The 22539-nt window shown below is 22.4% G+C and overlaps 3 protein-coding genes across 3 annotated transcripts; 1 reads left to right on the forward strand and 2 right to left on the reverse strand.

Moving 5' to 3' along the window:
* Window positions 1-1391: 1391 nt before the first annotated feature.
* LOC128955373 (MKRN2 opposite strand protein-like) lies at window positions 1392-2807 on the reverse strand. Its single transcript, XM_054301039.1, has 4 exons — window positions 2782-2807; window positions 2383-2714; window positions 1972-2283; window positions 1392-1553 (listed from the first exon to the last, which is right to left on the reverse strand). The coding sequence occupies exons 2-4, from the start codon at window positions 2598-2600 to the stop codon at window positions 1394-1396; spliced, it is 690 nt and encodes a 229-aa protein (XP_054157014.1). The 5' UTR covers window positions 2601-2714; window positions 2782-2807; the 3' UTR covers window positions 1392-1393.
* Window positions 2808-7172: 4365 nt separating this feature from the next.
* On the forward strand, window positions 7173-17313 carry LOC128956102 (uncharacterized; the record flags this gene model as incomplete). Its single annotated transcript, XM_054301784.1, has 23 exons — window positions 7173-7247; window positions 7853-7948; window positions 8068-8141; window positions 8237-8384; window positions 8466-8534; window positions 8637-8739; window positions 8843-8985; window positions 9062-9255; window positions 9393-9488; window positions 9625-9699; window positions 9863-9956; window positions 12199-12294; window positions 12411-12484; window positions 12579-12726; window positions 12814-12882; window positions 12954-13056; window positions 13132-13274; window positions 13340-13533; window positions 13600-13695; window positions 13815-13889; window positions 14043-14136; window positions 16004-16213; window positions 16333-17313. Coding segments are annotated over 23 exons (3450 nt in total), but the record flags the coding sequence as incomplete, so codon positions are not given.
* A 558-nt stretch (window positions 17314-17871) lies between these two features.
* Window positions 17872-19151, reverse strand: LOC128956103 (cytochrome P450 3A25-like). Its single transcript, XM_054301785.1, has 3 exons — window positions 18713-19151; window positions 18292-18618; window positions 17872-18212 (listed from the first exon to the last, which is right to left on the reverse strand). The coding sequence occupies exons 1-3, from the start codon at window positions 19149-19151 to the stop codon at window positions 17872-17874; spliced, it is 1107 nt and encodes a 368-aa protein (XP_054157760.1).
* Between the last annotated feature and the right edge of the window lie 3388 nt (window positions 19152-22539).

A 22539-nucleotide genomic window follows, 5' to 3' on the forward strand; every position in this document is an offset into this window, starting at 1 on the left:
AATTATTTTAATTTTTATAATATTTAGCACTGATTTTCAAATTAGATAAATATTTTCTAAATGAGTTGTAATTAATTTATTTATTTGAATTTTAAACACATTTATTAATTAATTGATTAAAAAAACTGATAATTAAAAAGTTTATATATATATATAATATGTTTGATCTCTAAATTACTAGAAAAAACTATATATATATATATTTAAACAGTTTTTAAACACCTAAAGCTAAAAAAATGTATTTAAAAAATATATACATAACTTTTAATATCAGTAATAATATTACAATTTTTTTTAGATAAATAGGTAAAACCCTTAAGTTAAATATAATCTCATCGAAAAAAAAATAAATAAACATTTTTTAACTACTAATAGCAATTTAATTGTTTTTAAATATAAATAAATAAATTTATAAAAACAAATGTTTGTTTTAAATCAAAAAAATATATATTATATACTATACAAAACAAGTATTTGTCAATTATTATTATTATTATTATTATTATTATTTTATAATAGACATTACAGTATAACCTAAATATAAATATTTATTTGTTATATTAATATTTGAAGTTCATTATAATAGAAAAAAATATTTTATTATTATTATTCATGAATTAATATACAATATTTATTACCACAGTATATATTAACATATGTAAAAAATTATTGTTTTTTATATATATATAACATTGTTGTTAATATATTCAACATTATTATTAATATCATTTATCCTGGTTTTATCATATAATCTAAAAATAATTGTATTATTATTATTATCATTAAAAATTGTAACTCAATTATTCATATATATATATATATATATATATACTATATATAAAAAATCCAATTAAAAAATTTATTTATTTTTTTATTCAATATCTATTATCAAAAAATAAAATTTAATATATACAGTACAGTAAAGTATTTATTATTAATAATTGTGTCTTAATTATTATCTATATATATATATATATATATAAATTTTGCTAAATATCTAATATATCAAAATTTATTTATTATACAATTATAAAAATTTAATATTATATATATAAAAAAAATCAAAACACTAGTTTTGATGCAATAATTTAGATATATATATATATATCTATTTATATAATATATAATAAACAATTAAACATTTCAATATTAATAAAAAATTCTATATATTAATATATGATTAAACTATTTACTACTAATATATATATTGACATTTTTCAAAAAATAAAAAACAACAATTTTATATATTGATATCAAATACAACAACAAAAATCTATTGGTATTAAAAAATATAGGATAATAACAAACAAACAAACAAATTGTATATTTAAAAAAACAATTTACTGTTGTTTTCAAACACAACAATTAAAATCCTATAAAAAAATCCTCTCAATCATTGTTGTATAGTATTCAACACCGATATGCCCTCTTTGACGACCCGTCGGTAAAGTGCTATATATTTGGCCGCATTCTTAGTCCGCGGGACTATAAAGTCTTTGCAAAACTGGGTTTTACTGTTTAACGATGGCTTCAGATCTTTGACATCAAGCATACTGTTTGGTGGTTTGGTTTTCGGTATATAATATCAAAACACAACAAAAAAATATTAAAAATCAAAATTAATTATTTTTTTATAAAATTACTACTACTACTACTACTAATAATAATAATTTCAAAATTAAGTTATTAGTTTAGTGATACAGAAAAAAAATCAATCACAACAATAGTGTAAAATTGTTTTTAATAAGTTGATATAATATATAGATATAAATATATATCAATAATATTTAAAATCAATTTATCTAACATAATAATTTAGTAATTAATTTAACTATAATTTTATCTAAACACCCCCCCCCCATTTCCTCCTACCCCATCCCAAACATATAATATTGATTTATATTGATTTAATATTATTATTATTATTATTACATATTATAATAGTCTACTACTAAACCCTTTTTCCCGTACCGTAAAAATGTTATAACAAACGAATAGCAATTGTTTTGGTGCTCTGAATACTGGTTGGGTAGCCATCGGTCCAATTGTGCGGTTATATGTATAATATAATCCCAATACTCTTTCCATAGGTTGTCCATATTGGTAACAATCGGTACACTAAGACACTGGTTCCACAACGCCGACGATGATGACACTGTCGATGTCGATGATGTCGATGAGCTTCTGGCGGCAGTCATTTGTAGGCCGTTTTTATCAAACTCGTAGACATTGCCTTTCGAGTCGGTTAGTCCTATGTGTAGGTCAGCGGCGTTTTGATAGTGACTGATATAATCAACAACAAAAAAATGTCATAAAAAATTAAACGGATGGATAAGCTTATCCATCTATACATCCCCAATACATCAATTCAAATCCACTTACTGTAAAAAGTCACCATCAGTTGGTCGGATGACAAGCGAACATTGGGTACGTTTGGCACTAGTGAACGGATAGGGTACACAAAACGGTGGTATTTTCAATTCAACACTGCTCAGGGATGCTGAACACAACGGGCAATGATCGGGTAGTTCAAGACAAAATACTTTGCACCGGGAGTTACAATGTTGAAAGCATAGAATACCCGGATCGATACCCGACATATCTCTGGGTGAGGGCGGATGACTCGGACTAATGGACAGTTAGTTTGTTTGAAACACTCCACTCACTCGCTCTATTAGCTTATGTATCCCCAAAAAAATGTATGAATGGCTTATCTATTATATTAGTGGAAAGTAGAAAAAATTAAATATAAATATATATATATATATATATATCATATACTAAATGTCATATTTAATTAATTTTGTTTCAATTCAATAGTGGAAAGTCATAACAAAACTACTAAACTAATCAAAACATTTCAAATAATAAAAAGTCAGACATATTCATACACACACACACACACACACAGTCAAGTCAAGTCAAGTCAGTTAGCATACCTGAGCTGCACAACAACAACAACATATATATATTACAAGTAAGTTAGTAGTGGTTATCTTTAGTATACTGTACTTTACACTACTGTACATATGGTAGGATAGGGTAGGTATTACTCTATTGTAAATGTAATTTTTAAAAGTAAACGCACAGGTATTATATTTAGGAGAGTTGTTAGTAGTAGTAGTATTAGTAGTCGTCACCCAACTAACCCAACTTTGGGGGGCTCTCTGTGCGACTAAGTTTACCCTAAAAAATGACACCAAACTTTTTTTTAGTTTAGTAATAATAATAATAATTTTTTGTTGTTATGTTTTTTAAATGACTGTTTTTTTCAAAAGAGAGAGAGAGAGAGAGAGAGAGAGAGAGARAGAAAGAAGAGAGAGAGAGAGAGAGAGAGAGAGAGAGAGAGAGAGAAAGAGAGAGAGAGAAATAAAAATAACTATTAAACTGTTTTTCTTACACACATTAGGCTAACCAAACTAACTATAAGATGACAAAAATATTTTATATATTTATTTATTTTTAAATAATATGTTAATTTAGTTTCATTTGTGACCTCAATATACAGGTATTATAAACTATTATATTATATTATATCTCCTCTTAATTTTTATGTGTCACACACTTGAGGGCTGACCTGTCAATTGAAATATATATAATATAATATAATGTGATTCACAGTATGATTGTTAATAACTAGTATATTAGGGATAAATATAAATAATAATAATAATCTTTTTTAAAGCTAAAATTACATTTATTTAATTGCATAATAAAACTTAATGTAAATAAATATTTATATTTAATTTGTTGTGAGACGTGTGTGTCTGTGTGTGTCTGTGTGTGTATGTGTGTGTATGTGTGTGTATGTGTGTGTATGTGTGTGTATGTGTGTGTATGTGTGTGTATGTGTGTGTATGTGTGTGTATGTGTGTGTGTGTGTGTGTATGTGTGTATGTGTGTGTATGTGTGTATGTGTCAAAAGTTTAGGGTTAGGTATCAAACAAATAAACACTGACACACACACACACACACATACACACATATATACACACATACGCACACATAGATACACACACATATACACACACACACACACCTCCTTAATAGTTATGAATAGTTATTGTTTATTATTAAATATAATATATATAATTTTAAAAATTAAACAAAAAAAAAATTATAACACCTTTTAGTCAAAAAAAAAATAATTGAGAAAATAAAAAACTAGTTTCTTTTATCATAGTTTTGACAAAATATTTCAATATAATTTTAATTGTCTTAATGCAAAAACTTTTTATTTAATTATTTAAAATATATATATATAATAGTTATTTGATTTTGTAGTTAATTTAATTATTACACTCTTTAATTGAATTTTTGTTGTTGTAATAAAATTTGTTGTAATAAATTAATTACATTTAGTAGCACTTAATATATATATATATATTTAGTAAAATTCAATAAATTAATTTACCTTGAAAAATATATTTTTCACAAAAATTGTTAATAAAATAAAGGCATAAAATAATTAACAATATCTTAATTTATAAATATATATATAAATTTATATATATATTTGAAGTATACCTATTGCTATACTATAACAAAATACTGTATATTATATAATCAAAACTTCATAACAATAACTTTATAAGTGTAGCACTTATTAAGTACATTAACTGACATTTTTTAAAGTATATGTAGTTTTCAACAAAAAATAATAATTTCATAAATTATTATAACAGTAAAGCAGATGAAAATAAGTAATAATTTTTTTATATCTCTTTATAATATATAATAAATAAATAATTATTTTATAAAATACAAAAATATATATGTACTTACAATTTACAAGATGATCATCATAAAATATATATATAACTAAAAATTTAAAATAAATATTTTTTTTAAAATTTAATACTTAATAATAATAATTAAATCCAATAAATCTATATATTTGTTGAAATAACAATATATTTACACTTTATAGATATATTCAAACAATAATAATAATATGATTATAACTTTATACACAATGCAATTACAACAACAACACAAAAAAATAGAAATTATTTATATATTTATATAATAAAAAATAAAATTATTTTAGAAAATAAAAACCAATATGTCTAGTATTTTTATTATTATTATTATTTCTATACAAATTTTTATTTTGGTTATCAATAGATATCTTAAAAAAGGGGGCAATGATTTTTATTATTATTATTTTTTTAAAAATGTTTATAATAATGATGATAATAATTTTTGATTTTAAAAATAATAATAATAATAATGATATACAGTATATATAGTCGGCAATGGTTTTGGTCAGTGGGTCACTAGATATATAGGACTTGCTCTCTCTCTCTCTCTCTCTCTCTCTCTCTCTCTCTCTCTCTGTAAAAAAAATCTGGTTCCCAATCCATTCAATATATATGGCGCTTAAAGCTATAACTTATATAACTTTATATATATATATATATACCTCATATACCTGTAATATTACTTTTTTTATACATAATTATTTAAAATTCAACAAAACTTATACCTGATTTATCTTTTAATAATAATAATAATAATATGAATAAATATAATATATTTAGTATGCTATCTATTAGTCCTCCATATATTAATATATATATATATATATATAAGCTAATCATCTCATTATACATAATATGTATTACATATATAGTGATTGTTATATCATATAAGTATATCTATAACTATTGTTTTTAAACTGCTAATAATAATCATTATTATTTATGATTTTATTTTACAAAAAAAAACAAACTATTGTGTGTATGTTTATAAATATAGGTATTATATGCTAATAATTATACTAATAATACTAAATAATTATTTGTATGTGTTTTTTGTTGTTGTATTTTAAAAGGCAAAATAAAAGATTTATTACTAATTTAATTTTATTTTTTGTTTATTTATAAATTGAATATTTATATATTTTGAATTTTGAAGTTCATTACATGTAAATAATAATAATAATAATTTTTTAAATACAAAATATATTTAAGGCTTAATTAATTTTTATTATAATATAATATTAATACAAAAATAATTACTAATGTATTATAGCTTAAATATTATTTTGATAACTGTATGACATATATATATATATATTTAATTATTCAATTTAATTATTGATGATTTTATTAATATAATATTTTTTTTTGTTTTGTAAAATCATTTATAATCAATTGATTGTAACATTAATTTATTTTTTTGATGACATTGATTTTAGTTTTGATTTTTTTTGTTTGTTGGTTATTGTATCTAATTATTTGCAAAAAAAAAATATTTAAGAGTAATTAGGAACACATAAATTTGCAAATAATAAAAAAATAAAAATATTATATATATATAATATTATAACAATACTTACAAATAATTTTTATAAAATTTTTTAAAATAATTATATCCTAATTAATAAATTTAGTTAACACTAATAATAATAACATCAATCGCATGCATTTATTAATTATATTTTGTCTAAATATCTAAATTATTAAAAAAATAATATTTTTATTTTATTTATTTAATACTTTTAATTATTTTTAAAAAATCAAAAATGTTAGGTAAAAATTAATTAATTAATTAAAAAAATATGTAATAATATTAATAAATAATAGTACTTAGAGATAAATATCTTTATTATTTTTATGATTAATTAATTTTATTAAGTATTGAAATAACATTTGCTTTTAATTAGTTATGTTATGCTATGTACTGATTAATAGGTAAATTATATAACATAATAAATTTTTTTTAATAAAAACTAAGATAATGGTACTAGGTACTATATATATATAATATATTAAAAATTATATAAAAGCAATAAACACATGTTTAAATCATTAACACATGTTTCAATTGTTAACATTGAATATAATTGTTAATTTATTCAAATAGCAATTATTTCTATATATAAAAAAAAATATTAGTGTTTTTAATTTTATGTAAACTTAATTAAAAATAAATAAAAATAAATAAGTATTTCTAATGCAATGGATTTAATAAATAATAATAATAATAATAGTAATGTTAACAATAGTAATAAAAATAATATAAATAAAGATTTTTTAAATAATAAAAATCATTTAAATATCAATGATAATAATATTGATAATAATAATAATGAAAATAATGGAAATTCAAATAAAAAAAAGTTTTTAAATTTTTTATATATATTTAGTGGCAAAGATTTATTGCTAATATTGTTGTTATGTTACGGAAATTTTTGTGTCGGAAGTGCCTATTCATTGTTAGCACCGTTTTTCCCAATTGAGGTATAATTTTATTTAAAAAAATAAAAATTTTATTATTAGTTTTTTTAAATCATATATATATATATATATATAATTAAATTAATAACAAACAAAATAATAATAATATTATATAATGTAAAAATTTATTTGTTGTTGAAAAATAACAAGTATTTTTTATAATATATAAATAGTTACCGAAAAACTAATTAGTAGATATTTATTTAAAAAATATTACTAATAATATATTGTAATTTTAATTGTATTTATATAAAAATATTTAAATCAGTATAAAAAACAAACAAAATATAAATTAATTATATTAAAAAATTTAATTGTATTCATATATTAATAAAAAAAATAAGTTTTACTAGTAGTTTAGTTTAACTCTAATTTAATTTGTTTTGTTTTCACCATAAAATATTTAACACAAATAATAATAATTATTAATTTTTTTTTGATTAAACTTTATAATAAAGTTATAGTTAACTAATAAAAAATAAATAAATAATTCTAATTAATTAAATTAATAAAAAAAATTCGCCAATTATTTTAATATTGTATTTATTAAATAGTTTAATTGTATATTTTATATATATATTGATTTTTAATTAATTGTTAATATTTAGGCTAAACTAAAGGATGCAAATGAGACATGGATTGGCATAATAATAGCCGAGTATCAAATTGCCTTATTTTTTGGTGCAGCAATTTTTGGCAAATTTGTATATAAAACATAATCATATTATTATATGATTATTTAATAAATTAATTAAATATATTTAATAAAAAAAATTTAAACTATAATTAATTATATTATTATCATTATTTTGACTCTAAATAGATACCACCGATAACACCAAAGTTTATGATAACTACCGGCCTATTGGTGGCCGGTATTTGTAGCGCTATATTTGGGTTTGTATTTTTTTAATATATAATATCCATTGACTGTCTATAATATTTATAATAATAAATATATTATTATTATTATTATAATTTGGCTTAAATAGTGTACTTCAATGGATACCATCGGGAACACCATTCATAGCCATAGCAATGGCCAGTCGTACTATTGAAGGGTTAGGTGCGGCCGCTTTTTTTGTCAGCTGTTGGACAACTATTTGTATGAAATTTCCTAAACATATATCAAAATTATTTGTATGTAATATTTTTTGTTTAATTAAAATTATAATTTTTTAAAAAAATATTATTATTATTTTTATTACTATTAAACTAAAGGCCACAACAGAGATGTGTTACGGTGTGGGTATGATATTTGGTCCGGCAATCGGTGGTCTACTTAATCAAGTAATCAAATAATATTGAAAATATTATTATTATTTTTTTAAATAACAAAAATTATTTATTTATAACTCTATATTATAATAATTAATTTGATTGATTGAATAGTTGGGTGCAGACAGTGGTATAGCTTTTTGTTTGCCATTTTTCGTTATGGGATCACTTATACTAATGGGTGCACTATTGATGATAATATTTTTTCCAAACACAAGTAATTAAATTTATTTTTATGTAAAATTTACAGTATAACAAAACAACAAAACTATTTTAATTTATATTACTATTATTTTTCATATATATATATATATAAATAGCTGATGAAAATGTATCGCTAGAGAGGACCAGTGTTTTCAGTGTTTTAAGCAATTTTAATATAACACTAAATGTCTTAATAAGTGTCAACTGTTTTCTATTGATTGGTTTCAATGAGGCAACACTTGAACTACATTTAGAAACGGTATTTGAAAATTATTTTTGTTTTAAAACACAATTTATATAACCATTGATATATCCAACAATTTAAAAACAAACAGATACAGGAGCTATCATCGGTAACTACTGGCGGCATATTTGTCATATCGGGTGCATTGTATGCACTGTTCAATCAAGTTTGGGCTTATTTTGCCGAAAAAATGCCAAACTGTCACCCGTTATGCCTAATAGGCTGTACCTCATCGTTGATAGCCTTCCTAATTGTCGGTCCGATGCCTTTCTTTCCCATTGAATCGTAAGTTAAACACAAATAAAAATATTTATGAATTTTTGTTGCAATTATTAATTAATAATTTAGATTAAAAAAAATTATACTAAAAATGCTTATAAAATTTTATTATACATTAATTTAATTATATATATTTATTATAGACAACTGTGGCTAACAATACTCGGACAGGTATTCCTAGGCCTGGGAATGGGCGGTCAGTTTGTCGGCAGTTTTATACAGGGATTACGGGAAACATTGTACGGATATTATTTAAATATAATTATTTGTTTTGTTTTTTAAAAAATTTAAATTTTATTGGTTTTTATAAATATTATTAATAACAATTTTTTTTGCTAAAAATTATTTTGTTTTTTTTTGTATTAATTTTATTAGTAAATCTGGTTTTCCCGATAATGTTTCCACATATGCAGTGGTTTCCGGTATATTTTCATCATCATTTGCAATGGGGTATTGTTATTAATATTAATTAAATATTATATTATAAATTTTAGCTAGCTAATTTTTTTAAAATTAATTTTCAATTGCAATATATATATATTTATACTATATATACGGTATGTCATTGTTATTTATCATAACTAATGTAAATATTTTATACAATAATAAATAGATCGGCAATCGGTCCGGGAATTGGCGGTTATATGTTGGGACAAATGGGCTATCGATGGGCAACCGTACCCATAGCTGGCCTACAATTGTTTATGGTTAGACAGATAGAGAGACAAACAATTTGATAATTTATTATTAATATAATTATTTGTTTGTTTTGTAGATTACATTAATCATTTCATACGATTTGTGGGCAAAATATGGGAAAAAATAAAATATAATGTTTTTCTAATATATTATTTATACATATATATATTAATATAATAATAATTATAATACGTATATTTGTTATATAATTTGTAAATATATTTTTATCAAATATAATTATAATGTTTTTTGATTTGTTCATTACTATGTTATAAAATAATAATAATTTATAATTATCTATTTTTTTTATAAATAAAATTATAATTTGACTTTAAGTTCATCAAATGTAAATATTATTTATTTTTTAAAATAAATTTTTAAGGTTTAATTAATTTCTATTAAAATATAATATCTATAATATCAATATATATTTTAATAATATTATTAAAGTAAATACAAAAAATAATTGTTTAATATTATTTGAAACTGTATGACATATATATATATTTAATACATTAAAAAATATAATTATTGATGATTTTATTAATATATACAATATTATGTTTTTTTAATAAATGTTTATATAATTATAATTTAAATTTTGTTGTTGTTGTTGTAGTAGTTGTATCATTAATTTAGATTACATTTTAGTTTTTTTTAATTGCAACTAACTATTGATAAATATTTTTTGAGAAAATAATAGCAACACATAAATAGCACCAAAAAAAATATTATACAATACATAAACATAATTTTTTTTGTATTCAAATTTCATAATTATCTTTAATAGTAATAATTTATAAATTTAGTTAACCCTAATAATAATAATAATAACATTAATCAGTATGGATGTTAATTATTTTATTTAATATATATATATAAATTTATAATTAAATTGTACTCAAAATATAAACAAAATATACACAAAAAAATATATACAAAATATTTAAAAAAAATATACACAAACATAAACAAATAGATAAAAAAGTGTTAAGGTCTAAAAATTAAATAAAAAATTAAATAAATTTTTATTGAAAATTCATTAAATAGTTTTTTTTTAATATATATATTGGTAACACTTTTATTTTATCTAAATAGTTTGTTTTTGTATATATATATATATATGTTTATTATTATTATTATTATTAAATTAATTGATTAATTAATTAACTCAAATCTATATATCAATCAATACATGACTAACTATTTAAGTTTGTTATGCTATGTACTGATTACACTATATAAAAGTCAATTACTAATAATAATAATAATAAATAAAAAGTGTTTATAACTTAATGAAAAAATAATGATAAGTAATTGGTTTGTATATAAATTTATATAAAAACAATAAACACATGTTTGAATATTATTTTAATTTTTTTTATAAATTAATAATAATTATTTCGACAAAAAAAATAATTAATACATTTTTTAAAAATTAAAAAAAGTATTAATGGTTTTTAAATTTATGTAAAATTATTTATATCATAATTCAAATTAAATGCTAACAAAAATGGATTCAATAAATATTAATAATAAAAATAAAATTAATTACAATAGTATTACAAATAGTGTTAATAATGATAATAATATTATTGTTGTTAATAATGAAAATTTTAATAATAATAATAATAATAAGTGTCCAAAAAATCATAAAAAATCATTTTTAAATTTTTTATATATATTCAATGGCAGAGACCTATCGATAATATTGTTGTTATGTTACGGAAATTTTTGTATCGGAAGTGCCTATTCATTGTTAGCACCGTTTTTCCCAATTGAGGTATAATTTTATTTAAATAAAAAAAAATTTTGATTAAATTATTTATATACTATTTATAAATCAGTAAACAATCAAAAAATTATCAAAAAAAAATATTTAAATCAGTATAAAAAACAAACAAACAAAATATAATTTAATTATATAAAAAAATTTAATTGTATTCATATATTAATAAAAAATAAGTTTTACTAGTATTTTATTTTAACTCTAATTTAATTTGTTTTGTTTTCACCATAAAATATTTAACACAAATGATAATAATTATTAATTTATTTTTTTGATTAAACTTTATAATAAAGTTATAAATAACTAATAAATAAATAAATAAATAATTTTTATTAATTAAATTAATAAAAAAAATTCTCCAATTATTATATTATTTATTATATTATAATATTGTATTTATTAAATATTTTAATTGTATTTTTTCTATATATATTGATTTTTAATTAATTGCTAATTTTTAGGCCAAACTAAAGGATGCAAATGAGACATGGATTGGCATAATAATAGCCGAGTATCAAATTGCCTTATTTTTTGGTGCAGCAATTTTTGGCAAATTTGTATGTAAAACATAATAATAATATTATTTATTAATTAATTAATTATTAATTAAATATATTAATTAATTAACTTAACTATAACTTAATATCTATTATCATTATCTGACTCTAAATAGATACCACCGCTAACACCAAAGTTTATGATAACTACCGGCCTATTAATGTCCGGTATTTGTAGCGCTTTATTTGGGTTTGTATTTTGTAATATATAATATCCATTGACTGTTTTATAATAGTAATAAATATATTATTATTATTATTATTATTAATTTACTTATAAATAGTGTACTCCAATGGATACCATCGGGAACACCATTCATAGTCATAGGTATGGCCAGTCGTACTATCGATGGGTTAGGTGCGGCCGCTTTTTTTATCAGCAGTTATACTACTATTTGTATGAAATTTCCTAAACATATATCAAAATTATTTGTATGTAGTTTTCTTTAATTATATAAAAAAAAATTATTTTTGAATTTTAATTATTATTATATTATTTTTATTACTATTAAACTAAAGGCCACAACAGAGATGTGTTACGGTGTGGGTATGATATTTGGTCCGGCAATCGGTGGTCTACTTAATCAAGTAATTAAATAAATTTTAAATAAAAAAAATATTTTTTTATATACATGTAATTATATAATTGAGTTGAATAGTTGGGTGCAAACAGTGGTATAGCATTTTGTTTGCCATTTTTCGTTATGGGATCACTTATACTAATGGGTGGACTATTGATGATAATATTATTTCCAAACACAAGTAATTATTTTATATATATAATATATTAGCAATATATTTTAATTTATATTATTATTATTTTTCATATATAAATAGCAGATGAAAAATCATCGCTAGAGAGGACCAGTGTTTTCAGTGTTTTAAGCAATTTTAATATAACACTAAATGTCTTAATAAGCGTCAACTGTTTTATACTGATTGGCTTTAATGAGGCAACACTTGAACTACATTTAGAAACGGTATTTGAAAATTGTTTTTGTTTTAAAATACAATTTTTTATAACCATTGATATATCCAAAAACAGATACAGGAGCTATCATCGGTAACTACTGGCGGCATATTTGTCATATCGGGTGCATTGTATGCACTCTTCAATCAAGTTTGGGCTCATTTTGCCGATAAAATGCCAAACTGTCACCCGTTATGTCTAATAGGCTTAACCTCATCGTTGATATCCTTTATGATTATCGGTCCGATGCCTTTCATTCCCATTGAATCGTTAGTTATACGCAAATAAAAATATTTTTTTTGATAATTATTAATTTATATATATATATAATGTAGACAACTGTGGCTTACAATACTCGCACAGGTATTCCTAGGCCTGGGAATGGGCGGTCAGTTTGTCGGCAGTTTTATACAGGGATTACGAGAAACATTGTAAACATATTATAGATATTATTAAATTTATGTTTTTTTGCTGGTTTTGTTTAATTTATATTTAAATATTTTTTTCTTACTGTTAATTATTTTTTTTGTGTTAATATCTATTTTATTAGTAAATCTGGTTTTCCCGATAATGTTTCCACATATGCAGTAATTTCCGGTATATTTTCATCATCATTTGCAATGGGGTATTGTTTATATAATTATTATTGTTATTATATTACATTAAATTAACTAGCTAATTTTAATAAAAATTAAAAAAATATATATATAGTATTTTATGTTGATTATGTAATTGTTATTATTATTAATTATTTTTTTAAAAAAAATATGTTAAATAGATCGGCAATCGGTCCGGGAATTGGCGGTTATATGATGGGACAAATGGGCTATCGATGGGCAACCGTACCCATAGTTGGCCTACAATTGTTTATGGTTAGACAGAGAGAGAGTGCAAACAATTTGATTAATTTTATTTGAAATTATTATTTTTGTAATTATTGTATTTATTATTATTTTTTATAGATTACATTAATTATATCATACGATTTGTGGGCAAAATATCTCAAAAAATAAATAATCATATTTTAACTAAAATATTATTTATATATTGATATATTATATATATATATATAAACCAATTTCCAAAACAATCCTATTGTGTTAATATCACGACAATAATAACAAACAAATTAATTCAAATGTGTCTAAAAAATATAGATATAATTAATTAGAAATTTTATGCTAAAATTTTCAAATAATTATTGTCTTATAGTTAAGAAATTATATATATAATAACTATCATTAAATTGTAAATTGGTATATATATATATATATATATATATATATATATATACTGTATAATTATGTATATTTTATTATTTAATTTGTAAATATAATTTTATATATATTTATATATTTTGTTTGTTTGTGTGTTTAAATATATAAAAAAGTTTATTCATTTTTTAAAAAAAAATTAATGTTTTTAATTTGTTTATTAGTAGTACTGATTTAGTACTCTATTAAATGAATAAATAAAATAAAATAAACATTATATATCTTTACTTATGTATAATTGCAATATAATCATTATAAGCATTATATTGTATTAATAAATTTAGCTATAATGTTAACTTGTGTAATTATGATTTATAACTTTATTTTTTTAGTTAATAATAATAATTAATTTTATTAATAAAAATATATTAATTTTTTTTATCAAAGGTTGATAAGTTTATATTACTTAATAAAAATTATAAAACTGAATTAAATCACAAATTTTATTATAGAGTATAAGAAAAATTAAATATTTATAAATTATTTTTTTCCATTTAGTTATAATATGATTTATTTAAAATATAATAAATTTATATATATATATATTGTTAATTATTAATAATCAATTAGTAAATTACGTATATTATGTTAAATAGAAAAAATGACTTGATAAGTTTTATAGTGATAATAATAATAATTAAAATAAAAAATAATAATAAAATACTAATCATAATTATAATATAAACAATAAAAAAATAATTTTTTGTTGAATAATTAATTTAATATTATAATTAGTTATATAGTTAAGCAAGATTTTTTATGCATGTGGGGGAGAGGGGGGGGGGTTTAATAGAATTAATGTAGAAAAAATGTATATGCTAAAATAAATAAAAATTGAAACTAGCTCAAAACTAAATTCAATCAACAACAAAAAATACTATTTAAATATTTTTTTTTGTTGTTGATATTTTTAGTGTATAAGTTAATAAATACTATATAATTTTTATTAATTAAAATATATAACAATAAAATTTATTAATAATTTTTACAAAAAAAATGTATTTAGAGTATAATTTTTGTGTGTTGTAAATAACATTTTAATTGTAAGATAATTTAATTTACATTTTTAATTTTAATTATTATAAATAATAATTTAATTTAACTAGGTAACATAAACATATATATATAATAAACTAAAAAAATAAGGGGGCAAAATCATTATACCCATTATAACCCTCCTCTATGCTAAAGTCATAGTTAAAAATCTATGATATAAAACTGCTGTATATTATGAAACTTTTTTATTTATTAAGTAATTTTTACTTGCTTACTTGTAACTATTAACTAAATATTAAGTTTAATATATAAAATTTTTATCAACAATGGCAAACAAAACGGTATACAAAATAAGTATTATAATTATAAATAAATATTTATTTATAATAATAATAATATAATTAAAGTGAAAAAAATTATTTACTAAATATATTAATTTGTTTAATAATCTCAAAAAAAAACTAAATAGATTTTAGATTTTATCAAAACTAATATCGATCTAAACAATAGTCAATTGGCTTATAGTATACTAAATGTCGACGATTTGGTCCTAAAATATCGACAATGGTTTCGACTAATGCCTAAAATTAGTCCCTATTATGCCGTCAAAGCTAATCCCAATCAACAATTGCTTAAAGTGCTTATTGAACTGGGAGTTGGATTTGATTGTGCCAGTCAGGTATAGTTAGTTGTTTATATGGTTTATTATAAATTTATTATATTTTTAAATCTATATTAAATTTTATTATTTTATTAAATTTAAATTTAAATCATAATTTGTTTGTTATTATTATTAAGTATGAAATGCAACGCTTAATAGGATTGGGTGCCAAACCCGAGTCAATCATATTTGCCAATACATGCAAAACCCGTGAATCGCTTAAGTATTCACACGATTGCGGTATTAGACTAATGACTGTCGACTGTTTGGACGATTTGTATGATATTCAGTGTATGCATCCCGGTGCCAAACTACTGGTGCGTATTAAAGTTGATGACACGGATTCAATAGTCAAACTGAATGATAAGTTTGGCCTCCAATTGGACGGTGTGTACGACCTGTTGACGGCAGCTAAAGACAAGGATCTCCAGGTAATAGGTGTAGCCTTTCATGTGGGTAGTGGTGCACAAAATGCCCAATTGTACGCCCAGGCTATTGCCAGTGCTCGACAAGTGTTTGATTTGGCCGCAGCTGTAGGCTATCATCAGATGACAGTACTGAACATTGGCGGCGGTTTTCCCGGTAGTACTACTAGTCATTATCAGTCGCCGGACAATAGCGGCGGTACTTATATTGAACAAATAGCTCGTGTAGTCAACCGGGCTATCGATGACTATTTTGGCGATTATGGCGATAGTCTATCGATTATGGCTGAACCGGGCACTTATTTTTGCGAGTCAGCCGTAACACTACTGACCAGAATATTATCGAAAAAGTTGGTAATCGATGGACAAAATAATATCGAAAAAATTATGTATTACTTGAATGACGGCGCTTACGGTTCGTTCAGAGATTCAATATATATACAGAAAAACTATAAACCCTTACCATTGCTGGCATCGGATGATAGTCTTAAGCGGAAAAGCTATAACAGTATACTATGGGGACCGACATGTTGTAGTCGGGACTGTATTCAAGATAACTGTTCAATGATCGAGATGTTTGCCGGCGAATGGCTATTATTTGATAATATGGGCGCCTATACTGAAAATTATGGAAACTATGGGTTCAATGGTATACCTAAACCATTATGTTTAGTATATCGTAATTATAGTTAACATTTTTTTTAATAGTAAAATAATTTACTCCTTTATCACTTTATAATATTATTATACAATATTTTATGCAAATTATTTGTAATAAATTTATTAAATAATAAAATAAATAAATTAATTGTTGTTAAAATATTTTTACCAAAATGATTGTACGATTAATTAATCAAATCGTTTAATTAAAGCAATAAAAAACTTATTTAATAAAATATTATATATATATATATAAATTTTAAACATTTAAAAAAATTATATCTTGTAGTATAAAAGTTTTTAGTATTTTTATTTTCATATATTTATATATATATATATATTATTCTAATTAAAAAAACAAACAAACACAAAATATTAAAAAATAATTATTTATTTATTATATGTTTAAAAATTAATACTTATGTAACAATAAGTTAGGTTATTATAAACATACTGTAGATTATTAATTAACAAATAAACATAATTAATTTATTAAAACACAAAATTATATATATGTATATATGTGTGTATGGGGGTGGGGGTGCCTGGGTGGCCGATAGGCTAAGTTGTCGGCATTTAGGCAAAAATAAATTATCGTTTTTCAATTTTCAAATACAACTTATCCGGACAATAGGTATAGTGTTCGACAATCGGATCGGTTTTCAGTACGGTTTGGCCATCGATTGCTACAAACTTGTATCTAATAAGCAAATGTGCCATGGTCAATTTGATGGCAATCAGTGCAAACCGAAACCCGGGACACATACGACGGCCCAAACCAAACGGCAGATACGCTGAGTCAACCAATCGGTGTTTGTTATGTTTGACGAACCGGTCGGGTATGAACTGGTCGGGCATTGGATAGTAATCGGGACATCGCTGTACTGCTGAACGTGAAAACTGGATTACCTGACCTTTTTTGATGGTCACACCTTTTTTATATTTTATTAAAAAATAATAAATTTTATTAATAAAAAATAATTGATTAATAATTATAAAGATATAATTTACCGGTTGTCTCATCCATATAGTCTTGTTTGGCTACCCGTCCGTCTCTATTGACAGCCGCGTGTAGTCTCAGTGCTTCCGATATACAGGCATTCAAATAGTCAAGTTTGACCACTTGTTCCCAATCAAACTGATCGGCAATTGTCGGGTTCGTAGAGTTGCTGTTATCCCGAAAACAGGTAACAATTTCATCGTAGACTCGTTGCTGACAATCAGGATTTACGGCCAACTCATAGATAATGAATGTCATGGATAGCGAGTGTCCGTCAAACGCTCCCTGAAATAGTGAGAACATATTGGCCACCACTTCCTCTTCGGTCATCATTTGATCTATAATTTTATTATTGTTTTTTTTGTGGACATTAGATATTAGTTAGTAAATAATATTTAATTATAATAATAATTATTATTATTATGAATTTACTATCAATTGAAGTCTCGTCGTCAGCTGTTTTGTCCAGTGATTTGCCGGTAAAATCTGGACACCGATTCAGAAGCGATTGAAAAAAGTCATCGTATGTATCGGTAGTATTGGCCAAACGTTTGCGTTTAGTTAACTCCTGTTTAGTTAGTTCAGCGAACTGGTCGAGCGCTTCGGCAGATATAATGTTAGACATGTTGAGCACCTGTAGCATGAATTTCGGTAGCACTAGTAGGCCTAGTATACGCCATTTAGATGGAAATAGTAGTCTATTGATTAGCTTGGTAAATTTATTATAAGGATCGTCATCATTGAATGTATTGTGTTGTTGTTGTTGTTGTTGTTGTTGTTTCCACGAAAACATGACTGACCCGAACAGGTCTATCGATTGATTGACAAACAATTGCCGAATATCGATGACATCAACAGCCGACTGACCCATCAATTTGTTGTCCAAAAAATTGGTTAAATTATGTAAATTAACTAAAATTTTATTGTCGACCATTGATCTAAGTTTCTGATCCGAAAACAATGTCCTAATAACCGCTCGCATACGTAACCAAATCTGGTCGCCGCTGTTGTCGACGACATACCTATAGATTGGATGATCGCTTGGTGTTAGCAATGCTGGCCTTGAATTGCGAAATATATTGAAATCTTTGATCAAAATATTTTTGATTAACTTTGGATCCGATGTCATCATAATTGGCTCATTTGATTCAAATACACTATTAATATGAAGTAAAATATTTTTTTTTTTAAATATTAATTATTTTTATATATCTATATATTAATCACCCATAAGTTGGTCCATATTTTTGACGCCTTTCTCTATCGATGAGAGAAATCGGACGAAACAACTGTTCGAATGTATTTCCAAACCATATCCAGGGTTTCGGTCCGTTTAGGCCTCTGTCCGACCAATAGTTAAAATTACGGTTTAAATAACTGTAAAATATTATCGGTTTAACAAAAAAATAAATTAAAATAATATTTTTGTTAACTGTATTTATAATTAAATATTAATTAACTATTAAACATTTAAATAAAATCTTTAATAAATAGTGATTTTTTATAAAAAAAAAATAAAAAGTCTACTAAATTAATTATTTATTTAATAACTATAAATTAATATATCATAAAATTTTAAAAAATAATATTATATATATATATATATATTACCGGTAAATTATAATTGTAGTGATAAAAAATATTATTATTAATAATAATAATAACATTATCAACTTTATTGCTATTATAAATTTTTTTTAAATCGTCTAAAGTTAAACTACTAAAAATTATATTAATATATATATATTATATATATTTATATAAGAAAAATTTAAAATACCAAATATTATTATTTTTATATACACTGTATGACAAATAAGTGTCTATAAATATTTATAAATAATAACGAATTAATTTGTTTTATTATAATTAAATAAAAATCTTATAATTAATTTATTTTTAAAATTATAATTTTTTTATTTATTAATTGTTTTGTTAAGATTTTTTCTATGTTTTTTTTATTAATAAAAATATAAAACTAAATTTAAGTACCATGACAAATAAAAATTAATTTTATATACAATTTGTATATATGTCTATATGATATTTATTAGCATAATTATTATTACTACACAATCTATTAAAAATCAATTAATTATTAAATATTAGTTTAGAATACACATACACATACACATACACATACACATACACATACACATACACATACACATACACATACACATACACATACACATACACATACACATACACATACACATACACATACACATACACATACACATACACATACACATACACATACACATACACATACACATACACATACACATACACATACACATACACATACACATACACATACACATACACATACACATACACATACACATACACATACACATACACATACACATACACATACACATACACATACACATACACATACACATACACATACACATACACATACACATACACATACACATACACATACACATACACATACACATACACATACACATACACATACACATACACATACACATACACATACACATACACATACACATACACATACACATACACATACACATACACATACACATACACATACACATACACATACACATACACATACACATACACATACACATACACATACACATACACATACACATACACATACACATACACATACACATACACATACACATACACATACACATACACATACACATACACATACACATACACATTATAATAATCAACTAATAATATTAATTAAAATAATATATTTAATGACTAGCAGCAAAAAAAATATTATACTTGAAAATATATAAAATATGTAATAAAATAAATAATTTTATCATAGATAAGTGAATAATTAATTTATAGTCATTATAGTTAATGTTATTTTTTAAACACATAAAATAAATTTTGAATAACAGAAAAATATAAAATATTTTTATCGTATTAATAGTTAAAGCGATTCACGGGTTTTTTCATGTATTGGCAAAAATGATTGACTCCGGGTTTGGCACCCAATCCTATCAAGTGTTGCATTTCATACTTTTTAATCGATAGCAAACAAACAAACAAAAAATTTTGATTAAAAATACATAGATAATAATAAACCATATATATATATATATATATATATATATATATATATATACTGGCACAATCAAATCCAACTCCCAGTTCAATAAGCACTTTAAGCAATTGTTGACTGGGATTAGCTTTGACGGCATAATAGGGACTAATTTTAGGCATTAGTCGAAACCATTGACTATATATTTATAACCAAATTGTCGACATTTAGTATACTATAAGCCAATTGACTATTGTCTAGTAAATCGATATTAGTTTTGATAAAATCTAAAATCTTAATAAAATTAAAAAAAATATTAATTATTATTTAATATTATTTATTTTTTAAAAAAAACTACTATTTTTTAGTACCCGCTTTGTTTTCTATTGTAGAAAAAAAAATTATTATTTAGTAGTAAATATTATATAAATATTATAATAAAAAAAACAATAAATTTTTTACTATTACATGTTTTACCTAAAAAAATATTAACTCAATATAAACTCAAATTATTTATTTTTAATACATGTTTTTTTTTAAAAAAAAAAAGATAAATATTTAGTATTCCTATATAAAAAAAATATTAATACATAGACTTATTATAAGAAGTATTATTGAAAGTTGAATTGAATTCAATTATAACTACTATAATATTGCATTATCATTATGTATTGAAAATACATATATAAATCAGTTGTGACCATCAAAAAGGATCAGATGATACAGTTTTCACGTTCAGCAGTACAGCTTTGTCCCGATTACTACCGAATGCCCGACCAGTTCATACCCGACCGGTTCCTCAAACAAAACAAACACCAATTGATTGACTAAACGTATCTGCCGTTTGGTTTGGGCCGTCGTATGTGTCCCGCCTATATATACGCTCAGATGGCCTTAAAATTGAACACGGCACATTTGCTGGCCAGGTACCGATTTTTACCGATCGATGGCCAAACCGTATTCAAAACCGATCCGATTTTTGAACACTACGCCTATTGTCCAGAAAAATTAGTATTGAAAATTGAAAAACGAAAAGTTTAATTCATCAAAACATCTATTAATAATATTTATCTTAAATATTAAAAAAAAAAAAAATTATTTTAATACGTATACAAAATTTCATTTAAAAAACAATTATTAGTTTATATCTATAATTTAATTTAAATTTAATATAACTTCTAATTCAATAATTAATATTAATGTAGTT

The sequence above is a fragment of the Oppia nitens genome, unplaced genomic scaffold, assembly GCF_028296485.1.
Source record: "Oppia nitens isolate AA-2021 unplaced genomic scaffold, nextdenovo-longstitch-racon4-pilon3 scaffold2_pilon_pilon_pilon, whole genome shotgun sequence".
Taxonomy (NCBI): Eukaryota; Metazoa; Arthropoda; class Arachnida; order Sarcoptiformes; family Oppiidae; genus Oppia; species Oppia nitens.